This window comes from Folsomia candida, unplaced genomic scaffold (assembly GCF_002217175.1).
Source record: "Folsomia candida strain VU population unplaced genomic scaffold, ASM221717v1 Fcan01_Sc003, whole genome shotgun sequence".
NCBI classification, from domain to species: domain Eukaryota; kingdom Metazoa; phylum Arthropoda; class Collembola; order Entomobryomorpha; family Isotomidae; genus Folsomia; species Folsomia candida.
The window spans coordinates 3,923,355-3,950,719 of record NW_019091195.1 but is presented as its reverse complement, the minus strand read 5'-3'; the positions used below and the strand labels follow the sequence as shown (position 1 = coordinate 3,950,719).

The 27,365-nt window shown below is 38.8% G+C and overlaps 2 protein-coding genes across 5 annotated transcripts; both read left to right on the top strand.

Annotated features, from left to right (window-relative positions):
• Positions 1-19: 19 nt before the first annotated feature.
• LOC110846464 (sodium-coupled monocarboxylate transporter 1) lies at positions 20-4,198 on the top strand. 2 transcript variants are annotated; one of them, XM_022093229.2, is made up of 17 exons: positions 20-427; positions 513-865; positions 963-1,253; positions 1,342-1,436; positions 1,518-1,556; positions 1,652-1,717; positions 1,814-1,831; positions 1,917-1,950; positions 2,026-2,162; positions 2,240-2,325; positions 2,415-2,555; positions 2,619-2,733; positions 2,813-2,828; positions 2,909-3,183; positions 3,267-3,353; positions 3,424-3,921; positions 4,006-4,198. In XM_022093229.2, the coding sequence occupies exons 3-17, from the start codon at positions 1,004-1,006 to the stop codon at positions 4,102-4,104; spliced, it is 1,956 nt and encodes a 651-aa protein (XP_021948921.1). In that variant the 5' UTR covers positions 20-427; positions 513-865; positions 963-1,003; the 3' UTR covers positions 4,105-4,198. The 2 variants fall into 2 exon arrangements, with proteins under 2 accessions (XP_021948921.1, XP_021948922.1); XM_022093230.2 differs by having other exon boundaries at positions 20-641; positions 832-865.
• Positions 4,199-22,154: 17,956 nt separating this feature from the next.
• On the top strand, positions 22,155-25,320 carry LOC110846786. 3 transcript variants are annotated; one of them, XM_035849961.1, is made up of 10 exons: positions 22,155-22,374; positions 22,437-22,700; positions 22,774-22,970; positions 23,034-23,234; positions 23,362-23,427; positions 23,504-23,821; positions 23,882-24,044; positions 24,114-24,581; positions 24,649-24,792; positions 24,866-25,040. In XM_035849961.1, the coding sequence occupies exons 3-10, from the start codon at positions 22,963-22,965 to the stop codon at positions 24,893-24,895; spliced, it is 1,398 nt and encodes a 465-aa protein (XP_035705854.1). In that variant the 5' UTR covers positions 22,155-22,374; positions 22,437-22,700; positions 22,774-22,962; the 3' UTR covers positions 24,896-25,040. The 3 variants fall into 3 exon arrangements, 1 of the variants encoding a protein (XP_035705854.1); XR_004834422.1 differs by adding an exon at positions 25,181-25,320 and having other exon boundaries at positions 22,156-22,374; positions 24,649-25,116; XR_004834423.1 differs by adding an exon at positions 25,181-25,320 and having other exon boundaries at positions 22,156-22,700; positions 24,649-25,116.
• Positions 25,321-27,365: the final 2,045 nt, after the last annotated feature.

The following is a 27,365-nucleotide window of genomic DNA, read 5'->3' as shown; positions in this document are numbered from 1 at the left end:
TTGTGCATGCATAATAACAATACTACAGACACAGCGCTTCTTCTATCAAACTGCACTCATGCGTTACATTTGCATAGCGTGGCCTACAAATGCATTTGATGGCAAACTCATTCGTACAGTGATTATTGGAAGATCATTACTTGCTTACCTACTTTAATTTTTGTATATGATCAATACAATCACTTTACTACCCTCACGAGGGGCTTGATTATATCCGAGTGATTTTTTACTTATTTTAAAAGTAGCAACAGCAGTCTTTTACTTTTTAATCATTATGATGTAGTCAGTTCGTATTGTGCATTTATCTAAACTACATATCGGTCTGTCGTCATTACTCCTTTGGTTTTATCGGCATTGTCAGTAAATAATTGACAGCATCACACCACCAATCTATATCTGCAGTCGCACCCGTCATCAGTGCTGAACTGTACGTGAATTTTGGCGATTAGCGTAATATAGGCCTTTCCATATTATTTAATCATTTTAATCATGTCTCATTGTTTTACGGTTAGATAAACGGTTCTTGTCATGCTTGAATCTCATTCCCCTTCCATTAGCCTTCCCATCGGTACACGGATTTAATTGGGAATCGTTCATATTGATAACTTCTCAAGTGTCGTATTAAATCAGTGACGATCTAGGTACCTTTTAAAATACACAATTTTTGTTACAGTAGTGATTAAATTGTTTCATCATGACTCTTCATTTTTCAACTATCAATTATCATCAAAAATATATATTCGGCATATGCAATCTGGTCTGATTGTTCTGCCTGAATCTGGATCCTGCCTAACTATACATTTTTATGCATAATAATAATAATAATAACAGAACGGCAAAACTGTGACGAGAAGGACTATATAGAGTAAGCATTATATAAAGTATTTGTATTTGCACACTGTCAATTTACAATTGTAGTTTTACTATCCATTTATTTTCGTAATGTACAATTTTATTTCCAGATAGCACATTAATTCCTCCAGCGTTTGGAGATAGTGCCAAAATGGAAGAGGTGGAAGCAACAACTCGCAAACTTATTTTTGAGGACGATTATAGTTCCCTGTTTAAATGGCCGGAATATTTGGTATTCGCCTCCGTCCTGGTGGCAAGCATGGGCATCGGAATCTTTTACGGATTCTTTAGCAAGAAAAATAAGACGAATGAGGAATATCTAATGGGTGGGAGGAAGATGGGAGTTTTCCCTGTGTCTTTAAGTCTTATCTGCAGCTTTATTTCGGCCATCACGCTACTTGGTACTTCACCTTCAATTTTTTGCAACATTTGTGTTACATAGAAGGGTTCTAATTTTATTTCCTATTGTTTTTTTGTAATTTTCATAAGGCAATCCGGTCGAAGTTTACTTTTACGGGCTGATTTACCTATATTTTTCCATATCATTCATCCCGATGACGCTCATAATTTCGTACTGCTATTTGGTTTGTTAATCTAAATATCAAGGATAAACTTAACGACGTCCATAAATATGTACATTGACCATAATTGACATATCTCTATAGCCTGTATTCTTTAAACTACAACTCACATCCGCATATGAGGTATGTTGTATGTATGTATTTGTATTATCATTGACATTTTAATTACATAAGTGAGAAATTTAATAGTCGTGATTGTGCATAATTACAAATTTCAGTATTTTGAGATGAGGTTTGACAAGAAAGCTCGACAGATTGTTTCGGCGTCGGCAATAATTCATTTGGTATGTAAAATCGCGTCAAGTTCCAGAATTTTGAGGATGATTCTGATTGATGAATCAATTTGAATGAGTCAATTCATTGATGCAATTTATTTTTAGATGATATACATGCCGCTTGTAAGTCAAAGTCATTTGTGGTACAATTGAATACTTTGCATGAAGTAATATTTTTGAATCCTTTCTATCAAATTTCTCGTTAAAGACGGTATGGGGCCCGTCTTTAGCACTTGATCAAGGTCTTTATTACTATTATTGACTCATAATATGATGTTTAAATTGATTAATATTATTATTTATTTATTCTTGCACAGTTGCTGGACTTAATAGATACATGACATCGGCTGTGATCTTTCTCGTATGCATAGCATATTCCTCCATTGGTGGACTGAAAGCCGTTCTATGGAGCGACGCTCTGCAGGCCATCATTATGTTTGGAACTATGATCACAGTAAGGAAATTAATGCGCAATAATAAATAAATAACTATGCATCATGGTTAAATATGTACAAGACAACTTTTAAATAGGTAATAGTAGTCGGAGTAAATAAGGTTGGAGGAATTGATGTTGTATGGGAAAGAGCTGCCGCTACAGGAAGAACGGACGTTTTGTTGTAAGGGTTTGTGCATTTGTAAATCTCGGAAAGTATAAAATAGTAGAAAATTATTTCTTAAGTTTTGTTCATGCTTTTTTATCGATCAGTTTCGACCCAGACCTTAGGTCGAGACACACATTTTGGACGGGGACAATTGCTGCTTACTTCAGCTGGATACCACTGTTCGCAGGCACCCAGGCTCAAATCCAACGCTATCTTTCCGTACCAACAATGAGGCAGGCGAGACAGTAAGAACGTGTGCTACTTATCCGGAAATATGAGGCCAATGTTCAATGGCAATAATTTTGCAGATGTTTGTTTTGGAATATGCTGGGGCTCTTTGCAGTCATTTTTCTGTGTTCTCTTACGGGACTGTTGATCTTTGCGAAATATTACAATTGCGATCCGGTCTTACTTGACTCTGGTGTAATTACGATACCTTTATGATTTCCATGATAAATATGTTAATACAATTTCACTAATCATATTTTATACAATACTTTAGGTCATTAGTTCGTCAGGTATAAAAGTTGTTTAACGTTGAACATGATTACATGATCGTAATGCTGATGTGACACCTTGAAATTATTTATGTATGTAGACCAGCTCCTTCCCCTGTTTGTTATGGATGTTCTTGGAAATTATCCTGGTCTGCCTGGCCTGCTCGTTGCAGGTCTCACATGTGGAAGCCTAAGCTCTGTATCCAGTGCACTCAATGCCCTTCCAGCAATTATTGTCGAGGATTATGTGAAACCGTTCAAACCTGGATTGTCGGACTTAAAACTGGGATATATCTCAAAACTTATTTCTGCAGTTGGGGGCTTATTGTCGTTTTCATTAATTTTTGTCATTGCGGCAGTAGGGAATATCCTTCCAGTATAACACATAAGTTTATAATTACTAATTACGAGTATTTTAAACAAGTTTTGCATACCACAATTTAAACTTTTTCTAAATAGTTTGCATCACTTCTGCATGGAACATTTGTGGGGCCAATTGTGGGCATGTTTAGTCTGGGAATGTTCTTCCCCTGGAGTAATTCTTTGGTAATTTAAATAAACTAAATGGCTTTGCACAGGAATTTATATTTTTAACGGATATTTAAAATTCTTGTAGGGCTCCTTGCTTGGAATTATTCCTACACTTTCAATTACTTTATTTCTTGGACTCGGTTCGATTATGGCCGGAAATGCTGGAAACCTTCCGAATCAAAAATTGCCTCTGCGTACCGATGGATGCTATTTGAATGAAACGACCATATTTTCATCTAATTTGAATTCTCCGTTTTCAATCAGAGACAATGATGCATGGAAGGACAAAGAATACTCAACTTTAAACACAATATTTTCTATTTCATATCTTTGGCAGCCATTAATCACAATTGTGGGTAGTGTAGTATTTGGCCTGTTCTTCAGTATTATAGTCAACATGTATCGCAAGTCTCCACCTGTAAAATCACGGTATTTATCCCCTCTGATTTTAAAAATGTGGTTGAAAATCCTCGGCAGAACAAGGCTTGAATCATGGATCGAATTTGAAGATGAGGATGAAAATGCTAATAAAACGAAAAAGGACTCTTATGGAATGGGAACTATCCCAAGCGGAAAACTATCCGTAAGAAATGATCATACATGCTGCAAAAGTATACAGATATGAGCTCAATAACACACTGAATTCACAAATTTTACACAATTTCAGGTCAAGAGCGAAGTGCATGCATTCGATAATCCTGAATTTGTAATGGATGAAATAATTGATAAAGAAAAATATAAAAACGAAGATGGAAAAGTTTCCTGAAATCTAATCAACCCAAGAAATTATTTTACCTATGTTGATGTTGTAGATTATTTATTTTGTTAATAAAAGTTTGACATTACTAACAAAATGCATAGTTATACCAAGTCTGAAGCACATTTATGAACTGCGTACGCCCATTTTCAGTCTCACGAACAATGACAACAACGCATAAAATTGATCAATTCGTGGATGCAGTCGGATCATTAATCTTGAACTGGATATCATTCGTCAAGGATAGAATAAAATGGAAACAGTCATTTGTTCCTCGTGCAATTGGTCTCAGTTAAAATCCAAGAGATTTGGTATATTGGTATTCGGCCATATACATACATGCCTACATAAGATCATAGAAGGCACGATTTCTTTTGGTCACTCTGATGGTCGTCTTAGTTCATCATCATCGGAAGAGAACTGGAAACAAAACAGGCGTGACCAAGCGTCCCAATCCAAGTTCACACAATTGTCTTTTTCTTTTACGAATTTTAGCAGCAATCCATGTAACAAAAGATTGACGAAGACTTATTGTAATTTCATTCCACTGAAAATCGTGAGTACCGGATGATACGTATTTATAATAGTCAATGAGACCCTTAGAGTGAAACTGAGGATGGTCTAGGGATGTATGTAAATATAGCATATCAAATGCCATGATATAGGTATGCATAAACTCTCGAATGACATAAATCGCGTTGTTTCCATTTGACGGGATTAAATGTCTCAACTTCAGATTTGTTCATTTATTGATGATATATTTGTAGCTGCAGGATTCAGTTTATAATTAGAAACAGTTTTGAAATTGGAACAGTTTTCACAAAAACGTTATGTACTATCGATATTGTTTTACCATACGTGTAAAGATTATCAAATAAAAACATCCACTTCAAAAGTGAGCCTTTCTTCCATGAAAACAGTGTTCATCTGTCTTTTATACCTCCAACATGAGAAGGATATTCAGGCGAAGGATGATACCACGAGGCTAAATCTCCTGAGGTTAATTTACCAACACGAAACACTTTGGAAAGGGAAAAATTGAAACTGGTCTCGGTTCGCAAGAGTTTCTGAAAGTTTCTGGAGAAAAATATGAGGAAAATCAAGGCAACTGAGGAAGGGGGGAATAGGAAGTGGTTGGCGTGACTGTTTTTAGAGAGAGTCAGTCGAAAATATTACGAGAAAGGAGAAATGGAAGGAAAAGTTGCTGCTGCTGGTGTATGAAACCAAGTCGAAAAAGCCAACCAAACCAACACCAACTTCATCCCTTGAGTACTTAAGTAATGCGAGTGCGACCAGAATGATTGATGGAGTGGGGTGGCGGTGGCAAAAGTAACCCTCCGCTTGTGTAATTACTCCACTCTTATGAATTAGCTATGAACCATCAACATTTTTCTCCAAATTAACTTAAAATGCATTTGGACCTTTTCTCGCCTTCACGTGTTCACGCACTTTCCACCACTTTTGCCAGTGCACTGGCCCATTTTGTCCCAGTTCCAAACCATCTCGATCTCTACGCACTTGCCCCCTTTCTCTATCCGTCTCTTTCCCTGTGATTAAGGGCTATTCCTCACCAATCAACATGACAATTAGTTTTCTTAGACTAATGAGAGTCCCACTAAAACTAAAATTTATAAATGCCCATAATTTCATTTTGAGCCCACCCCTTTCTTGTCTGGAGATCTGGGCGCGGAACCATTACTGTCAACTAATGAATGCAGCAGATAAAGAAGAGAAAACATAAGACTCCGATACTTCGTGGCACTCGGTTTCATCGTAATTTCTCTGCAAAATCTCTTGTCGTCGATAATAAACAGTGATGAGCGTCTGAGTCTCGCCAGTATCAAGTAGTTTGAAGAAAACTGGACTAGTTGTCACTCGCGTTATGTACGAGCAAAACGAATCATGTCGTCAGAGTGCCGTGTAATGGTGGTTCCTCCAACACTAATAATAACGCCAGCCAGTGGGAGCGGATGGATGGGTGGGTGTAAAAATTATCCCCATCAATGTACAAACTCTCTCTCTCTCTCAGCAGACTTTCTTGGTCGTTCTGGCTGTATTGCACTGTCCAATTTGGTCACCGTGACTTATGGAGTGGGGCAAGGCAAGGAACATCTTGCGGCACTATCCTAAATTGGCTTGAGTGAGAACGACTGAAGAGAAAGTAGAGAGAAAATAATAGCCATTGAATCCTTTTCGCCCCATCTTCAGCTTCTTCACTTTGCTAAATTGACCCACAGCGGAAACGCCTTTGCTGCACCAAATGCTATCCTCTAGCAGTAGCACCCAATGACTTGTCTCTCCCCATCCTTGTAACTCACTCTCTCTCTCTCACTCACTCTCCACCAAAGAAATCTCGCACATTTCATTAACTCCTCAATCTGATCGGATGAAAGTAAACTGTGAGTAACGGGAGATGCGACGTGATGCAAGACTCTGATGATGATAGTCATTCATGAACATAATATATATTTCTCATTGGCAATTTGATTCAAAAGCTAAATGGTTATCTTATTGCACCTTTATCGCTATTCCATCCTCCTCTCCCACCCTTATAGGCAAACCCCTGTAATAATAATGTATAACTTTCGGGAACAATTCGAATCAGGAGGAGTGGTTAATGTCCACTCACACATAGCTGAAAATGACAACCTTATTGCATTATGGTGCACCAGCCGAACCACGAGAAGGGCTTATGCACCAAAGTTCCAAAAGATCAAAACTATTACGACTAGATATCTGGCTATAAATAAGTAGCTGCATGTTTCCCAGCCCTTTCAGCCACTAAGTTTCTCCGACCCTAGCTTGATGAGAATACTTTGCCTGCAAGGTGCTTATTTCCACCAGGTATCAACCTCCACCAACTCCTTCTGTCAGCCTCGTAAAGTAAATGAAGAATTCAAATGGATACATAGAATTATCATCACGAGGGGACCACTATAAAATATCCCCTTGCCTTGATTACGTAATAGAGTGTAATAACATTGCCTCTCTTAATGTAGATATCGCATTCGCTCGCAGGAACTTCAACTTCAACCCCACGCGAATTAAACCACCCTTCTTCCCTCTCCGTGGGTATATATCAGTATAAATAGTAATCGAGCTTTTAGGGTGTTGTTGACGGATCCAGAATTATTCTTATGGTTTGGTGGGGCTCCGAAGAAGAGGCTCACCTTTGCCGTTGGGGTTGTGGGTGGATGGCACCATAGGGTGAAACAACCAATATCAATCGGAGGCATAGACGAAAAGTTTGGTAATAAAATTCGTAATGCTAGCCATTTTTTGTATTCTACTCTCACTGATGTTGTTATGTCATGCAAATGCAATGTAATGCATTCAGCCGACGAGTATGTACATACGTAGTGCGGTTTGGATTTTGTTTGTGGTACACGAGGCTGATGATGATGACCGAAGCCAATGTGATGGAAAAGAAAGTAATTGACGGCGACGGGATGATGATGGTGACTGGTGAGTGTGCGACAGAAGTACACAGCCAGGCAGGGCAGGGAGAGCAACAAATTGGTCATTTCCTCCGAGTGCACCTCCAAATGCAAGAAATCGTCCCAGGGGTTAGCCTATAATGTCACCATTTTCTCAGACCTTCAACTTCCCAGGCAGTACGACAATGACGACGACGTTCAGCATCTCTTAACATCAACGCTTCATTGGACCTCCTCATCTCGTCATCTTTATCACAAAGCGCTCAACTCAGTCACTCACTTGCACCAATCAAGAGTATTTGTCTCCTCTTACGGTCTGCACTCTGCTCCTTCGTCTTCTTCTTGCCACTTACTCACACTTTTACGAGAGATGAATGGATGACACATTGAGCTGGAGCTGAACAAAAGAAATTGCATTTCCGACGGGATGGGCATCAATTCTCTAATTCCTCAAGAGATTTTTAGGTCGGGGGATTCAAGAAAATCAAAATCTCACGTGGATTAGATTCGTCTTTTGGTTGCAAGGACATGTCATCCGTACACACATTGCTGCAACTCAACTTTATGTAGTGACTCAACTCAAAGTGAGACACTTTTAGATGTGTCTATAAAAATATCAGTTGTTGGATTATGAACAAGCTTCCATCGGAGAATTACATTTTTTCGTGGGCTACCAGCAATATTTTTTTCTGTGATGCAAGAAGGACACTCATTCTGTCGTAAATGGACACCTACATATATGCCACCCTCCTTAGTAACCTGACTGCCTTTGTCACCCCAAGTTCTTAGCAAATGGAGGGGTTGCGGGAGGGTTATTTTATTATTTCTTCTGGGACAACGATTACCGAAATGAGGGAAACACCTTGTGATATGGTTGCCGACCCAAATGGACAATAATTTCCCTGCATCTTTCCCTTTCATTCTCTTATTTCCTTTATGTTTCATTCTTGTATCAATCGCCGGCAACATTTTGTTTTCAGACAGGCGAACGAGCGAGTGAAAGAAGGGTGGCCAAATTGCATGCATTTCACTTGGCTCAAGAACTGCTGTACATAATGCGACGACCACGACGACGGGGTGGTATTTATTAATACCCTAGGTTGTCGTTGATATTGTCATTCCATGTTACGTGGCGTAGGAAAGTTTGATCGAGCCTCGAATGATGAACTCCTAAAGAAACCGGAAAGAAAGAAAGCCGTGAACTTAACCGAAACAAGTTCGTTAAAAAAACAGCCAGAATGTATGTTTCTTGTAGTGCTTTCCTAGAAAATATGTATTTCGATCCAATAAAGTTGTATTGTCCTTTGTTTAGTTCACATCAAATTCCGATTCCAATTAACCACCCCTAGCTACGTAAATATGTAGCTCGACATTGTCAGTTTGCTAGAAAATTAGTTTACTTTTGACACTTGATATGATTCTTGACTATGAATTATTTTAGTTCCTGGGTGGACATGGACCTTGTTAGAAGATAGGCTTCAAATTGGATACTTGGTGTCACTTGCTTTCTGTAGTCGCAGTAGTTACATTCTCCCATCAGATTAAGGTTTTAATATTCTGTCTTCTGTTTCACGAGACGTCAGATCTTATTAATACTACAATCGCAGGAGAATTTATAAAGTTGTCATGTTCCACACATCTCGTGATGTCGTCGCCGTTGGCATGAAAAACAAATTTTGATAGCATGCGCATTTTCGTTAAGCTTTTTATAGATACATACCTACACCCGAGTGATTGCTGCAGTAGCTTCTGCCTCCTCCTCCGTTGTCATCATCATTCAGCCATTTCTCTTCATCACAAAGATAAGTACATAATTTAGTGGTGGGTTGTCATCACAGGGAATAAAGAGATTTGCTATATACAACATGAGCCGTAATTCGAGATGAAAACCTTGTCAACAGATTTAGTGTCAAACCGATAAGATGGATACTTGTATATACGTATCTCTGTACGTATAAACCTGTAAAAGCGACTCTGGCTACTATGTAGGTATGTTGTACCTTTCTGTATGTAGCTAACTTGGAGAAAAACATCACGGCGCAATGAAATTAGAGCTAATAAAACGGACGAAATGTCCATAAAAACTCCAGCGCTGCTTCCAGTTCGAATGACACATCTGTACACATTGTGGATGCTTAATCCCAAAATTACGCTCGTCTCGTAGTAATGTCTTGTCATAATTTCGTAAAACGGATTTCATGATGGAGCAATCACTATATGCAAGGACATAAAACTTGCTGAAATTTGAAAGGTTTCACTGTACCTCAAGATTTATTCCAAAATTCTGATCCATCGTATTCATTCTATACGAAATTGGAAATATTTAGCTGAGCTGTGGCCTTTAATGTGTCTAGTTGTGTACGTAACAGTATAAACTTTGGTGTAGACATAAACCAGTGGTAGTATTAGCTCTAATGTGGATAATTCAATTTTATTTTAAGTTTAGTCGGCTTTGTTTTATGGTGGACCGAGAGGTTTTCTCATTTCTCGTGGGAATCGTTGTTACTTCTCATGAAAACAGATATGCGTATTTACTGCTGGAATATGTTCACTCACTATCTCAACCATCTCTAACTTACTCGTTTTATTAAGGGGTGAAAGCCCTTTATAAGATCGTTATGTCCGTCTGTCCGTCCGTCTGTCCGTCCGTCTGTCTGTCCGTAGCTCCGATAACTTTTGAACGAAAAGACATAGAGACTTGAAATTTTGAACGTAAACTCCTAACGTCAAGGGACAGGACGAGTTCGAAGATGGACACTGTGACATCGTCACCTGTGACGATGACGTCGTCACAGTGACGAAAAGTGACGAAAAAGTGTCACGTGTCAATTTTGGCATGCGACACATCATTTTTAACTATTTTTCAACGAGGAATTTGAAAATTCATGTCATTTTGTGTTTGGACGTCACCTGTGACGATGACATCGTCACGGTGACGAAAAGTGACGAAAAAGTGTCACTTGTCAGTTTTGACATGTGACACGTCATTTTTAACTATTTTTCAATGTCAAATTCAATGGTGACCTCCATTTTGACCTCAGAGGTCATGTAAAGGTCATAGGACATATCTATTTCAATTTCAACTGAAATTTAATCCCGAATTCAATGGTGACCTCCATTTTGACCTCAGAGGTCATATAAAGGTCACATAAGGGTTATCAACTGTTAAATTTGACACAAATAAGACACAAAAGTCGAAAACACGTCAGAAGTGTCAATCTTAACAAATTTTCGAACAATTTGATATTCACATTGACGTATGACACTCCTTTCACCCCTTGGTTACATGCGTTGTAACGGTTTATTATGTGGCTTTCTTTTAATACCGATAACGCACGTTTTAAATGTCGAGTTAAAAACTTGGCCAAACTTATGACAAAGTATAAAATTTCTTCAACATTTCTCATGTTTAGAAAATAATAACGCGGAGATGATGGTAAGAATTGTCCAGTAGCTAGATTTATGTGTAAAAAAGGTAAGAGGAAAAACTACTTTCTCATTTCCAGTATAATTAACATAAATAACTCTGATTTGTCAAGCTTTTATCAGATTTGCTGGTGGAGCATTTAGTACTTGTAGAATTTGGACTTGTTCGTCTGTAACATTTTTTTTTGTCATTTGAAAACCCTTCCTGACAATAGTCCATGAATCGAAATGTGATTCAAGACCAAGAGTGGAAGTTGTTCTTGTATTTCTGCTGTCACCCTTCTCATCGAGTAAGAAAACCTCTCTTCTCTCGACTCAACCATTGTATTGTATGTAACTCTATTAAAGAAAAAGACTTGGAGAGTAAGTGAATAAAGTAATTCAACCCTCATCACAAAAGAAGCATTTCGTGACTTGTGTTAAGTTGATAATCTGTTGAAAAATTGAAATTAATGGTCGAACTCCATCCACTCTCCTTTTCCATTCCCCCCACTCTTCCCTTCCTCCTCTGCAGTCCGGCTGGTCTCCAAATTAGTCAGCGTGTGTATGTGCTAAAGCTGCAGAATTACTTTGAAATACAATATACTTACCAACATGCCATACACGCTCGGCCATGCTGCTCAAGATCTGGAGGAAATAAAGCAACTCGTCTATTCAACAATTGGGTCTCGATAGTAGTTAAAGTCATCCTCAGCCAATCTATCCCCATGCTTTCTCGTAGGAAGGAGATTTAGTAACCATCCAAGCAATTTCCTGTCCCAGAATTAAAGCGCTTGTTCCAACCACGTAGCCAATTCTTGCACAATTCACGACGATATCTGCTGCACCAAATAATCAGCCAATTATTGAATGTGCGTGTGTACGTTCCACATTGTCATACGAGACTACTTTTGGCCAAACTTGGTGGAAAATTATTCTCCAGAGACGGTTGAAATGGCTTAATTTTTTCCCAGAAAATCCATTGACAAACAAGTTTCATCCACAGAAATGATTATTCCTCCGTGTAAAACACCATCCTCCAATTATTATTCAATTCTCTATTCCATCGATTCCTTTCAATGGAAAATAAAAATGTTTGATGTATAACATTAACTTTGCTGCACACGAAACGAAACTACGTCTGTCCGTGGAATCAATGGAGAATCGTATAGCTTCAGTTTTTATTGGCTGTGCGATACAGCAAAGTTGACCCCAGAGAGAACCTTATGGGCGGTTGATGGAAAAATCGTGGTTGGAGATACTTTCCTTCTTTTTCTCAATGTGACGCCCATTGTCTAAATTGATTTTTAATCGACACTTCAATCAATGAACAATTTAAAGTTTCATCGTCAGTTTTTGCGAGTGGGTTTGTGATATTGATCGAGTTTGAGTGTTATTAGAACAAATTAGAAAACAGAGTTGTGCATCATATTCATATTCTCGAAAAAAATCATTTCGAGATATGAAAATACAGATGAGGAGGTCTGTCAATATATTTCTAAATTTCAGTTTGAACATGATTTTGTTACATACTCGAGCTCAGAAGTTGATGAGTTTAACCCTTGACTTATACAACCAGCTACATAGGACCGATCGTCCTCGTCATCTCGTATTGCTACTATTATCCTTAGTGCTGTGTTATTTGTTTAGAACGCCACCTCTTCAACTCTCAAGTCAATGAATAAATCCATACAAATGACTTGCAGAGATCCACGTTGATGAGTCTATCTAATGAAGTTATCATGTCGAGAATTGCTTTTGACTATTCAATTGGAAAGAATGGAGATTTAGCTGCTGACAGGATCTGAAGTGCACAATTCCATAATTTAATATTCATTTTACATTTTAATCTAAATTTAGGGATTTCTCAATTAAAGACACTACAAAGGATGGCGTTGATACTAATAAAATATAATAGGTCCAATGTTCTCAATACGTAATTGAATTTCTTGTGGCAAGATACATATTTACTGTCTCAGGTTTAGGCGACAAACCAAAATCTCAGTCAGGACGGTACGAGAAGTGAAATTCATGGTTGACAGATTCAGAAAATCCCAATTCAAAGGCTTGCATATTCTCGTATTTAACATTGTATGTCTTTGTGTTCATGTGCTAAAGTCGGAAAGGACACTGCAAATAGTACTTGAATCCGATTTGAGACAGAGCTCGTCGGTCTCAAAAGAGACATTTGTCGACAAAGGGATGGAAATGCATATTATTATTATTCGTATGCATCGCATCTATCAATTTACGAGAGAATGAGCAGTTGCCCACTGTTTTTGTTCCACTCCGTTATTAGGTTATAACATGTAATAATGATGATTATGTCATTATATTACAATTTGCTACTCCAAATCCATTGCTCTTCGTTCATCTCACTTTCGCTGTTGCTGAATAACTGACGACACGAGGGGATCGATGGTGGTTAATATATTTGTCCACCATACACTCAGTAGAAATTATACATTATTTGCATGGGCTGGTTGGTCCGACCCCTTTCTAGAGATACGGCATACTACCCGGATTCACCCAGTCGTCGTCGACGTCGCCCACCCTCCCTCACTCGCAATCTGTAAATCCAACTGCATATTAATGGTTCCAACAAATATATACATGGCTACATTATAAACCACCCAAAAACAAATTGACAAGAAACTTCCTCTCATTTCCCGACCAGTCCATATCCCCTCAGTTCATGAGGGCATGCGACAAAATCACGGAAATCGAATGTCTTTTTCCATCACCCAAAATTTGTTGATGAATTGCCCAGCAGATTTTATAAGGCACATGAATAGTAAACTTTGATTAACCATAATCATCGTTTCATACATACAGTGTAAAATATTCGCCACTATATTCTTTGTTTTTTGATCATACTAAATGCATGCAGGTTTAGGAAAAGTGTGCATTTATTTGAGCAGTTCGAGCAAGTTTCCACCGAGTTGGCCAAGATTGTTGAGAGAGAGAAAGCCACGATATTCCGCTAACGAAATTGTGTTTACGTTATCATTCCCAAACCACCCATATTCTCACGCACCACTCCATAATCTCATTATGTTTGGGTATTATATGTACGTATATTGTTTATGTTGTGTAACAAACGCTGTCGTGGCTATGAGTTGCCCAAAATTGGAGAAATTGCATTGTCGAGGTGGATTGCTTCCACAACTTGGAAGAGGCAAGTCTAGCGCGAGACCGTGGCGTGGTCCAGTCGAGGGATTATCTCCGCAGTAGTCAATGTTGATAGGAAGGGAGGTCTCATATAAGAAAGCCTATCGGCCTGTGTGTGGTGCCTGGAAATTGTTGTTTCAATTTGGAATGCTCATCCTCATTGCTATTCAATGAAAGCAATATTATCTTACCACTTTCAGTCACTGAACCAAATTGGAACATTCCTATTCAATTGTGAATCCAAAATTGACTCCGATTGTTTCTCCGCTCAACTCAACACCCAACAATTCTAAAGCCTGTTCATAATACGAAGCAAATTATCAGAGTTCCGCATCCCAAACAATCCGTGTGTGGACTCAAACGAAAGCAGGAATTATAAGCCTGTCCATCCATGCATGTGTCTCATTCTTCCATCATTCTAGAAATATTTAGCAGCCATCACGTCCATCCAACTTGTCGTGTTAATCCGCTTTGCAGAGTCAGATCTACTGTGAACAGTGAAAGTTGGCACATTTAGTCCGCATTCATCCGACAGCCATATATGTGTGCAGTATATTATTACATTGCAAGCCATTATCCACTCCTCTTCAGTTAGTCGTCAAGCTACTTGAGATTCGCTTACGCAAACATTACATGATTATTGCCCTGCCATTCGAGAAACGATCCTTTGGTCAGTGAGTCTAGTGGCCCATTGACTCTCTCTGAATGCTTTGATCCGTTTGGAATCCGTTCCAATTGTCCATTCCATGAGACTCTTAATCTTCAGGATAGAATTTCGCGCAGCCGACAAAATGTCATTCACAGGGTAGCTCTGAACATGAACCCATATACATAACCTTTCCCTGAGCCAGCATTCTTTCGTCCTGCTAACTATTTAACCCGGATTTTTGATTGCCGTTTTATTAACCTACTACGAAATCATCCACAGCTACTGTTGTCGCAGAGTTATTAAATAAGCTACAGGTCAATATCATCTTACAAAGGTCTTGTCGATGACCAAAAATATACAGTAAACTGGAGTAGACCTGGTTCACCGGAGTGCAAATGAGCAGGTGCCATAGGCAATCGTTGCACGGTGTGAATCATAAATCTGACCTCGAGAGAGAGAATTTGGAAAGCAGTTTGATGAGCAAAGTTCCAATTTTCGTGATTGTGTGAATCATAATGCGCTGAGGGAAAGCACGAACGACATTACCAGGGGCACAAGTGACACTCATTTCCTCCTGCTGCTCCTGTCACATTAATTCAGTCTGCGTTTTCGCATTTCTCTTATCCTTATCACCCATGAAAGCCGTGCGTTTCACGAAATATAGCTATCAATCATAGGTTGAATGTAATTAGTTACACAATGCTGTAGATTTGAATGTAATTACAAAATGTCATTTGATGATGTCACTATTTCTCAAGCGAAAGTGAAAGCAAGTGAAAGCAGCAGCATTCCTTGACCGCTGAGCGTCTCATAAAATGTTTGCTTCCATACGTTTTCTGCTGATATATTAAATTACAAAGGATTACATGCATATGTATCTACATATATACAAACATCTCTTTTGTGTAGAATCTTACCAGCGTTATCTGTATACTAGCCTCAGGTGATTATTTCTGCAGTTTTAAACCAATATTGGGCAATGAACTACATGAACATGTATATGCAAATGACTAGAAATAAATAGGGAATTTGGTTATCGGGCCAATTCTGGTGAATTAATTTGACTGCAATATTTACTTATTAGGCAGAAACAAGGGGCATAAATATTTACATTTGAAGCGATTTGAACAGTTTTAAGCTGAATTATTTTTTCGTAACTGGTCCTGCAAAACGTCATTAAACTCTGTTTCACTTTACATGGTATTACCGCCACAGGCAAGGAACATGAGAATCCCATGTTATTTTCGTGTGGCGGTAATACCATGTAAGGGAAACAGAGTTTACATGATCATAGCTTATGGCACGTGTGAAATCGTGACAGAAATAAAATATTAAAAGTCTTATTTTTGTATGATTAAGCTTATTTTACAGAAGAAGAGTATTAACTCTAAAAATTTCATCAATTAAAAAATATCTCACATGCGGATTTTAAGATTTATTCCAGCATCCTACGAAAAATGTCTTGTAGTTTTTGTCGATTTTCATTGGACATTGGAATACATATGTACATATGTAGGATAAGTTATTTTATTATACGAAAAGATATATTCCGACAGATGAACATGGAAATAAAAGAATCATCTCCATCACCATTAAACCTCAAGCCCGAGTCATGATTACTTTGAATTTTACAACCATGTAAAATGCAAGTGGAAATATAAGCATCTTCTTCTCGTGGACTTGGTCGCACATTTTCATGTTTTCCATCAGTTTATTCCTTATTCATACATATTCTCCCCCTTATCTTACGGAACTGGTGTTGCCAGGCCGAAGCCAAAACCATTAAAACGGAGATGAGAGGGAGGACCAGAGTTTTATGCGTTGTTGTTGTATATGCAATATTTGACTCCAAGGCCCTCAAATCTTAAACATGTTAAACTTTGGTCCGCATCCAATGCAAGGACTCAAATGTTTTATCCCAGCTTTCAAGATATGTGACTGTGTGTATACATCATGAAAATTGTCTGCTTTATTTTATCGAAATTACTTGTAACCAATGATGTATCAAACTGTTTAGTATTTTCATCATCATGAGGGCCCATTATTCCTTCCCCTCCGTAGCTTGAAATCTTGAACAACATTTAAACAACCGAAAATCTTCTGAAAGTCCAGTACATAATAGAGCAATAAAAAATTGTGAGTGACTGTAAACATCCTGTTGTGCTTATCTTTAATGTCTAAATTACCAGGTTCATCGGAGAGAGGTACACACAATTCTATGGTTTGTTGATAAGAAATTACAATTACAGACCTTACTCTATAATTTTACTTCGTGTTAAGTCCTTCCAACTCCACCCAGTTGCCAGTTGTCACAAAGTCAGGCTATGCAACCAACAATCATAGATTTCTGTACATAAAAGGAAACTATCACAAACAAACACGGGATTTAAGTAAATGTCACAAGAATCAATAAAAAGTATCTATTTATATGTAGATACATGCTTACTTACTGGTTAAAATTTGTACTGACCTGTTGGCATGCAATCTTTTCAATCGTTTTGATCCTACATGTTGAATGTCAAATAATGCAGATCTCACTCAAGATTGGATATCATTTATAGTTCTTTGAGTTTTAATTCTGTTTATTCTATTCTTTCAAACAATACGTCACGTTATAAACGAATACCAAATGCGCTTACATACTCGAACTTTGATGAACTAAAAACATTAGAGCAGGGGGATAGAAAGAAGAAAAAACAGTAAATTACAAAACTACAGGGCATGGGACCAAGAAAAGCCATATTCTGCTATCATTCATCTTCCAATCCCTCTGAAAAGACTCGATTGTGGGTCTTTCATTGTCGACATTCGCATTGTACACAAAAAATTGTGTGTAAGAATGTCATTGGACTGGGGACACGTCAATTGACGAGGTGAATGCGTGAATGAACTACAGATTCTGTGTATGAATTTCTTCGTGGTGTGACGACAATCAGCAAAAGCTCGAATACGTTCCCATCATCCGATATTTTATGCACTGTCAACTCATCCCTCTTACTAAAACCTTTGAGAATGAGTGTCACACAGAAAGCAAACACACGTAACATGGCACAACAACCGCTTTGTTTGCTTGCAGTTGTACTGTACAACTTGTACGTAGGGATTTTCTCTTCCCACACACGCATTGTTCCTTTTCCTCTTCACTCAATTGCTGTGGTGTAGGCTTCGACATCTTATCTGGAGGACTTGTAAATACAACCGATTTTGTGACTGGTGCTGAGGATTTCTTGACAATTGCAAGAGTACAGTCAGTAGTAATTGAAATGTTATTCCAGAACTTGGTTTAAGGATTCGTGTCAAAATTTATTCAAAGTTCATAGTTCATGCGACCCTTTGTGTTATCAGACTATTGCACATGTATATATGTTAATATCCAACTTGCATTACGCACTTGGGGTATATCAAGGTGACCAATAATAAGCCGTTGATTTACGTTGACGGAAGATATGCGCATGAATCTGGTTCATACAATCGTTGATGAAAAGTTTAACGACGAGAGCTTTTGTACTTTTCTTTTGTCGCATAATCAACGAAACGGAATGATTTGTACCGAATTTAATTTCCACATCAGTGATACATGCATACACAAAAAGACCCGGTTGTCATTATGTAAAATCAACTCTAAAAAATGACCCTAGTCGCCGTGACATTGTTAAATGCAAAATTAAATTGCGGCCTGATACGGGCAGCGGTTTTGAACACTGCATAAAAGTTTAGGTAGGAATAAGAATTGAGACTGGCCGACATATGCACCCAGATTTTTCACACTAGATGAACTAATCCCCCCGCTTTGAACACTGACCTTTCAGTATTCGCTGATATAACGATTCCATAAGCACCGACTAAGCAGGCCAATCGCTATACTGTACATATTAGATTAGTAATCCTTAAGGGAAAAGTAGGTACTGTGATTATGGCGACTTTCTGTACTGTGCCTTTAAACAAATGGATAAATTTGGTGAAAATTAAAAATTACACGTGTGTAAGTAAGATGCAACCAACAAAGCCGATTTTTCTAATTTTGTCAATGACAAATGATTACAGGCACTAATGATTTGTATAAGCAGCAGCTGCATCAGAAATAGGAATCAAAATATCAGTCAACCTCAAACTTCAATTGGATTAGTGGTACAATTGTGTGTTTTAAGATTAAAGTGATGATTACGGCAACCTTGAAAAATAAAAGCTGGCTAACTATCGGTAGAATTGTTCAAAATTTAATGTCTCTAGCTGATACAGAAGTGTACGAAAACCTCGCATATCAACATTAACAATTGCATCTCGTTAAGTTTCCCATCAAGTTGTAACATTTAGCCAGATGTGTGAGGCCTTTCATGCAGTAGCGCAATTATCGGCTTTGATACATCAAAAGGAAGTAATGAAGTAATAATAACAACATAAAGCAAATGCACCCAAAAAAGGGTTGCGTTGCATATGAACAGATACATGTACATACACACATACGTTAATGTTTATCACTGTTCCCAAATGCAATCAAATCACAATAAAATGTCAGTTTGTTATTGTAAAATATTTCAAAACTTGAAATTGACACAGACAGCAACTGTTGTTGCAAGGATTGAATATCGAGACTGTATTTGTTGCAGGTTGTGGCGTCGCCCAGTGCAGTGTAGCAGTTACATCATTCTCAAACTGCCTTTCAAACCTCGACACAGACATTACTGTCTCGTCACTGGGGACTGAATGTGTAGCATGACATTTATTATTACCAAAAGTATTGGAGGAAATGTGTGTGATTGTTTGTTGTGACGCGAAATATTTCTGGTCTGTTGTGAAAAATAGGGACTAATTTGACCCCTGCTCTATCCTCCGGAGAAGCAGGATCTCTTGACAATAAGGCCTTAATGAAGATCGAATGTGTCCATCACATTTGAACCATGGACTTTGTGGCCTGTAATATCATCATGTCATGTCATTACTCCATTACACGCATCTCTCTTCTCCAATTACGCATTCACAGATTCATCAGCCTCTGCTTTCTTCCACTTTTCGTCTTCCTCCTACCCAGCCGTTCCCACCACCAAAGCGACCAACCAAATAAACCACCCTGTTTTCATAACCAAACAACCCTCCATCCAACACTCATCCGTAAATCATTCATCACGGATACGCAAACGTAATGATATGTGTGCACAACTAGCAATTTTGGGGTGATTTTATTTCATTTAATGACCACTGAGAATTTCGGGAACACTGAGTGAGCTCGTCTTGACATGACATTAATGTAAACAGTGGGGACTCTGGGAATACTGCTGGGATATCGAATTGTCATGCGAAGGAAAAGATCCTCATTCTCACATTATTATCAATGCGCCAGTGCATCTCAATTTTGGAAGTCACATGCAGCAGCATAAACATTTTATGCTGTGGAAAGCAAATACATGCGTATGTTTTGTATACATGCAACGCAAAATACACGCGTATTTCGGAAAACACGGAAAAGTGATAATTTTATATGAAATACGTAACGGTTGTCGGCGGTAGGTTCCCATTGGATTAAGAAAATAAATCAGTGCTGCTACACACAGTGTTATTTTATTTACTCCCTAAAACCTTGGGTAATGGGGAAGCAGTAATTGAAATTGAGATTGAAACCAGTCGAAGGATTCCCATAAAGCATCCCCTCCACGAAGAAGCAAAAGAGAGATGTCTACGAGGCCAGTAGCAGATGATGGCAGTCAGTCTGAATTTTAGAGGTGGAGGAGGATGAGACCTCCCCATGCTTGCAGGCAGCAGGGTAATAATGAAGAAAAACCAAGACTGAGGGAATGGGAAGGTTTGGATTTGTTTTTGGAGAATGGAAAACAAGGCATTACGTAATACATGGACCGGGTAACACGCGTAATGCCCGTTTCAGATCCTACAGCCAGCTATGTAGAGGAGTCTGGGGAATAAGACCTCTCCATGTCCCGTGAGACAAAGGTTGCGTTTGTTCCACCAGGTTTATCTTTCACGTGAAGGAGAAGAACACGGTGACTGTTTTCTTCAACTTTTACTCTTGCATTTATGTACATGGAGCAGCAGTGAACTTGTGTAGCCCATCAATCTCTACAAACCAGACGGGATTTAAATAAAAGTGAAATGGAAACTGCAAATGCTGTTTTTGATTTTAACCGGCAACCCCATGATTTATACCCCGCATGCAAATCTCGATTACCTGTCACAATATATCCCACCAAAGTCAATCCACCCAAAGCCCAGCATATTTTTCAGAGCTCACAAGAAGATTCTTGTCTAATGTTGTAATTCATTGTTATATATTCATAGCATACATACATACACAAACATATATGCACGTAGCACTAAGGAGCTAAATATAACACGAGAATGCATGCATGTTTTATGTAGAAATTTATTACAGCACATTTCAGAAGGTACACTTATATAGTAGCGTGTAAGTAGTAAAGGAAAATTGTGTTGAATGAGCTATCGAAGGCCTTGTGAAGAACACATCCGTCAAAAGATGATCGATGAAACACGAACGGTGTGGAAAATGGTGTGGGTTAAAGTGACAAAGGCATCTCGGTGGACACCAGCACGTACGGACGTAGTTTTAATAGGTCTGTCGTGGTATCTGTAACCAGTGCAGTAACGAAGAGCCACAATTTTTGAGTGACTTGTCCCCTACGGGTCACATTCACTCCTCGCTGTCTCTCTGATAACCCTTCATCGTTGTCGGCCTCGTCCTGTCTCCACTCGATTCCCGTTTTAACTCGGATGATCCCAACTGACTGAGCGGCCGGGGTAACCTCATCCTCTCCATTTCAAATCGCCAACATCCACCCACTCCACTTGCACTTTGTGTCAAAGTGCTCGATTCAGATTGGGAAAATGAGACTCTCTTCACCCACACTCGCAATCCCCACGGACAGGGAAATGGGAAAGGTGACGGATTGTAACTGTCCAATATTCTCCATCACAATCAAATCCATCTAAAGCCAGTTCAGCAGTGGATGATATGTAGTCGGAGTCAAAAGTGTCAAATATGGCAAGTGCGGGGCCATCAATTGTCTCATCTTGCTCATCCTTTCTCCAACTTTCCACTCTCTGTGTGCCAACTCCTAGTGGTCACGCATCATTCTTGACACACGTTCTCAATTTCTGTCCATTGTCTCTCACTGAACACGAACTTGATGGGATGATGATGAGGAGAGGAGAAAGCATAGCATTCTTACCGACTAGGAATTCCATGTACAGATGTAGATACGTCTTATATATGTTTGAGAGAGGGGCTGAATGCACGTTGCATTTTTAGTTGACGTCAATAATGGACGTTCCCTTACTTGATGAATTTATTTTTTTTTCTCGATGGAAGAGATGTGTGTGAGAGGAGGACTGAGCGGATGAAATGAAGATGATTTTTTGGAGTTGGTGGGTTGTGGTGGTGGTGCTCGGCTCGTTCCGGCAGGATTTAGTTGCTGTTTGGTAAAAAATACACACAGGAAATCCGATGCGGATGTTGACATACAGCAAGCATCATTCTCCTCGAGACCACGGCACAGCGAGCTTGTAGCAAATCTTGAGCCGGTTTAAAAATCTTAGAAATTTTGAAAAAATGGCAAATTCAGATTCAGAGTGGGAAAGCGAATCAGAAGAGTGAGTAAAGTTAATGAACAATTAATTGGTTGTTATTTTAATTGGGGTTTTTATTTTTACAGTAGTGAGAGTTGCACATCAAGTTCCGAGTCGCCACCACCAACCAAAAAGCTTCGCTCCACGTCAACAACGAGCAGCAAAGCAGCGATTTCCGGAACGGATCAAGATGAAACGCCACCCCCAATTACAGTGGAATACAAGGGGTACACGAGAGCCGTGCCGTTCAAAGACTTTAGTCCTCGAGCAGGACACGTTCCTCTTTATGGACTCCCTTCAGACAAGAGAGGAAGAACTGCAAAAGCCGTGCTACTCGACTTGAAACGACGGTATTGGGAATAGAGCAAATTAATGTACCCCCTTAACTTACAGCAAATTAATGTTCATTTTTTCTAACATTAGTGTGTGCAAAAGAAATCCGCACATAATTCCCTCCGAAAATGAGGACGATTCCGGAACGGATACAGAAATTCAGTTTGAAGGGAAAAATATCCAATAAAATCCACCGGAAGAAAGTACTGCGGACATCGCGTATATAATTCTACTATTGATAAACAAGGTCGCACCAAAGCAGGACTACTTGAACGTCTAATGTCTCAGTAAGTTTTTACACATGACCCTGTTGCATAAATATTCTTCAACAACGATTTTTATATTTCCAGTAAAGCACAAAATAGTTTGGTAAAGAACCGAAAAGCTATACCGCCCAAACGTGGAGAAACGGTTAAAATTGTGGAAGGTACACATAAAGCAACACTTCGTATGGACACCGTAAAGACTCGCTCCGGTAAGCCTTTATTCCGGTTCGGAAATAGTAAACAAAGACACACCGAAGATGGGTGGAGAAAAGCCTTACAAAGATAGTAAGTCAATTTTTTCTATACTGGTGTATTACGTAAAATCATTAATTGATAAATTTTGCAAATATATAGACATGTTCATAAATGAAATTAAGGGCCAAGGTTTTACTTAAATCCGTTTTGTTTGTAGTAAGAAAAGAAATGACCATTTGGTGGATTTGTATCGGGAATGGCGGAAGAATCCATCGTGGAAAATGTGACATTTCCAATTCTTAAAATGACTAAGTGAAAGTAAATTTAATTTGTGAATGACTATTTTTTTTATATCGCAGCCCATCGATTCTACAACATATAAATCCTTTCAAACTCAACCCCAAAGAGATCCACCGTAACTTATCGGAAGCTGTCAAAGACGTCAAATCAGTGGAAGCCATGGAGGAGCAGCTAAAACGAAGAAATAACTATTATGAGAGAACCCAGTCACATCGGCGTCGAAGGTACCTGTATCAGGTTGTGATCATTGACGAAGACCTCATTCCGGAAATCCCTCGCATCCGAGGCGGATTCTGTCCAGAACTGCTTGACTGGCTTCAGGAACACGAGGATGACCGCAGAGTCTCCGTTGGACTGTATACCGGTGTTAATTCGGAGTATGTTGTGTAATTAAATTGCCGAGTTTTATTTCTATATAAACCAATACCTGTTTTTAGTCGGGCCGAACCCAGTGCATATAATTGGAATAAACACATCAGGTCGTCCATAAGACATGAAATGCGTAAAGGAAGACGAGCGTTCGTGCTTCATGTTCACCAAGAACGAGGAAATAAGCACGCAACCAAAGCTGCAATCCGACTGCTGGAGGCCATCATAATTGTATGTGTACTCTTATTTTATTCAGCATCTGATTATCATAATAATTTTTAAAAATGCCTTTTTATATAGGCTTATATAATGTGGATCACCCCGCATCGTCCCGATTCGAAGACGTCCCAAACTGGAAAAATGAAATATCGAAGCGCAAATCGACACGCCGAGTTTGAGATTTTTTTCGATGCTCCCCGAAAAATTAAGCGTCACATCCATGCATTGGCCGCCACACGGTCAATACGCCCCTTTCATTTCGACGAAAACTGCACTGTTGATCACTCTCATCCTGACCAGCCGTATTCGGGAATGATACATCCGGATCGGAATGGAATTTGGGAAGTATTCATCGACAACTTGAATGAAGACAGTGGAGAGGAAGACCCGATTTATTCCGATTACTCAGGACCAGAAGACACCGATTCAGAAATGGCATCCGGATCGGAAAGTTTTTATGATTTAGATCTAGATGAAGACGAAGATGAAGAAGATGAATCATTGTCCCCGGAAGAGGAGACATTTTTGCGTGGTTTGCATTTCCAGAAAGTAAATTGTTTAGAGCCTAATTAACATTAATTGAGTTCAGATTCTGATTCCAACTTATAATTTTCAGCAACAGCGAGGTACAAACCAGTGCGGACTAAATGCAGTCAATAACTTTCTGCAAAATCCGTATAATTTTTACGATGATGAGACCATGCAAGATTTTGCCAACGAACTGCAGCACGCAGAAAATGATCTACTAAATACTGCCAATGTAAGCATTTACGTTAATATATTCAATTTAAATTACTACATTTACTCGTGTTTGACATGTACCCTGCAACAAGCCAATATGCATCCGCCAACGGAGACTATAATGTCGACGTCCTCGAGCGAGCCCTTGGTTATGCTGCTTATCGCGTCTCAAGACATGGGTCTGACTTTGCCCTTACCACTTCAGTTGGCTTCATATACAACGTTCATTATCACTGGATTGCTGTCCGCCGGATCGGGAACCAGTGGGTCAGATTTGACGGATTGAGTAGCCGACCGGAACTTGTATCCGAATCGGATGTAACGCATTTAGTCGATATGCATGGTGAGTATTTTGTGTGTATAAAGTTAAATAATAAACCTAACTAAATTTATTATGATTTCATCAGGTGACTCAATGATCGTGATCACGGAAGAAGAATAATGCAGAAAATAACTACTTGATTTTTACATTTATATACTTGGATTTAGTAATTTGTTAATGAACTTTTATCAATATTGTCTCAAATAAGACCAAATACGAAACTTATTGAGCCCTTCTTCGTATCGTTGCATCTCTTACCGCATCCTCTCCGTTTCGAAGGCATGATTCATACAGGATCAAAATGAATGTAAAGCATCATCTATTATGTAACAAGGTGCATGCAGTGCAATGAATACATTTACCCAAGGAGAGATCCCTATAAAGCCAAATAGCTCTGGGGGAGTGGGAACAACCCTTATTTCCAAGGAGTAAAAGTAATTTTAACAACATTAGGGAGCAGTTTTCTGCACTCTAAATGTGCGGAAGGCAATTTCTTTGACTTGGACCATTTTCAAATCGAAAACTCTTATTTTTTTTACTGAAGGAAAATATTATCCATATTAAATGCAATCCAATCCGTTTAATGCAGTTTCACCCTCTCTGTCGCTCTCCCTCTTCCTCTCCCACTTTCTTCCATCAGCTTACTTAACCACCAATCAGGCTGAAATCTTAATCCTACATTTTCAAAGAAATTAAAATTAACAACAATTGTAAATGCATATTGAGAATATGACGAATAAAAGTTTATGGTGTTTATATATACTTAATGTGTGAATATAGGATTGAGTATGTGTCTATGCTTACATAGCTGGGACTGAAGTGGGAACAAAGGAATTTAATCAGTGCATAAGAATCAACACGTGTTCTATTTCGGACGATGATATTTGATTATTACAGTGAGCATAGTGAAACCACTACTGCTGCGTTTATGCAATTGTGTAATCATTGTTTTCTAATGAGCTGTGAAACTTAAGGAGAGTAAAAGTGCATTTGACGAAGCAAGCAGCAAAACGCTTGATCCGCACCCTTCCAATCCGTATGGAGTGAGGAATTGCCCTTGCAATGGATGAGAAAAGGAAGGGGAGAAGGGAACAACAACAATTCCTCAATTGAAAGTATGAGAACCAATTAAAAGATCTCCTATTCCCTAATTTACTCAAGAAGCCAAGATCACACTGCTTTTCAAAATTAACCCCACCTGCTACACTCTCTTTCCCTCTCAGATTCCCATCCAGCTGGGTGGGAGGTTCTTTTGTTTTCAGCTTTACTTAAGTCTTGGTCAGGCAATTATTATTTTCTTGCTTTCCATTCCTACTCCTATGATTGGAGGGGGTACTATGTAGTAGAGACCAGATTTTCAAATTTATACCGTAATTAAAGAAGTTCCAGGCTGTCTATGTTTGGCTGGCTCCCAATCAAAGGGAACAATCAATGGAAAGAGATTGCTTCATTATTCGTTCCTTCTTTTTTACTACCCTTTTCTTCAAGTCAGTCATACTTTGAAACTTCCAATCGTTTATCTTAATCTATGACAATGGGACGATGACTCTAAATAGATTTCAACCTGATAGTGCAGTTGCCTGTGCATTGTAGAAGATTTTCCCCTCAACGAAATTGAATAATCAATTCGACTTATGAGCAAATTGTGCTCTGTTCTTCAAGTTCGATGGATCCGAGAATAAGTCCTCCTTCGAGATGAGTGAAAAAGATCGTTGGTTGCTGATATGTATATTTAGTTGTATGAACCCAACGAAAAAGGCACGCCTTTAAATTATATTATACATTTTTCAATCCTTGCTCCAGCCACACGATTGATCCAAATCTGTTCAACTGCAATGGCATTATTTTTGGTTACCGGTGTGATCTGTAGCGCAGAACAAAAAAAACTTCACAGACTTCAATGATACAAAATCATAAAACATCAAAGTGAGCAATGGTATGCATGGATTTGTATCCATCCACTATCAATTTTCCAATAGCAATATCTTCTTGAAGGAGCAGTCCTGGCCCAGCACACATGTAAAACACATGCATAGCAACACTGACGCGTGTCTCCCGTGCAGCTACCGCTTTAGCAAAGATTCTTTATGTTGATCTGCAACAAAAAATGTAATAAATGATGTCCAGACATACTTCCAGCAGCGTGTGAGTGTTGCGATGATGCAAAAAAGAGACAGCAGCAAAACAGATGAACGAGGTTGTTATTTAGCTTCTAAATCCACCTCTTGTCCGGATTGCCAAGGGATATGAGGCTTCCTTCCTGCTTCGCC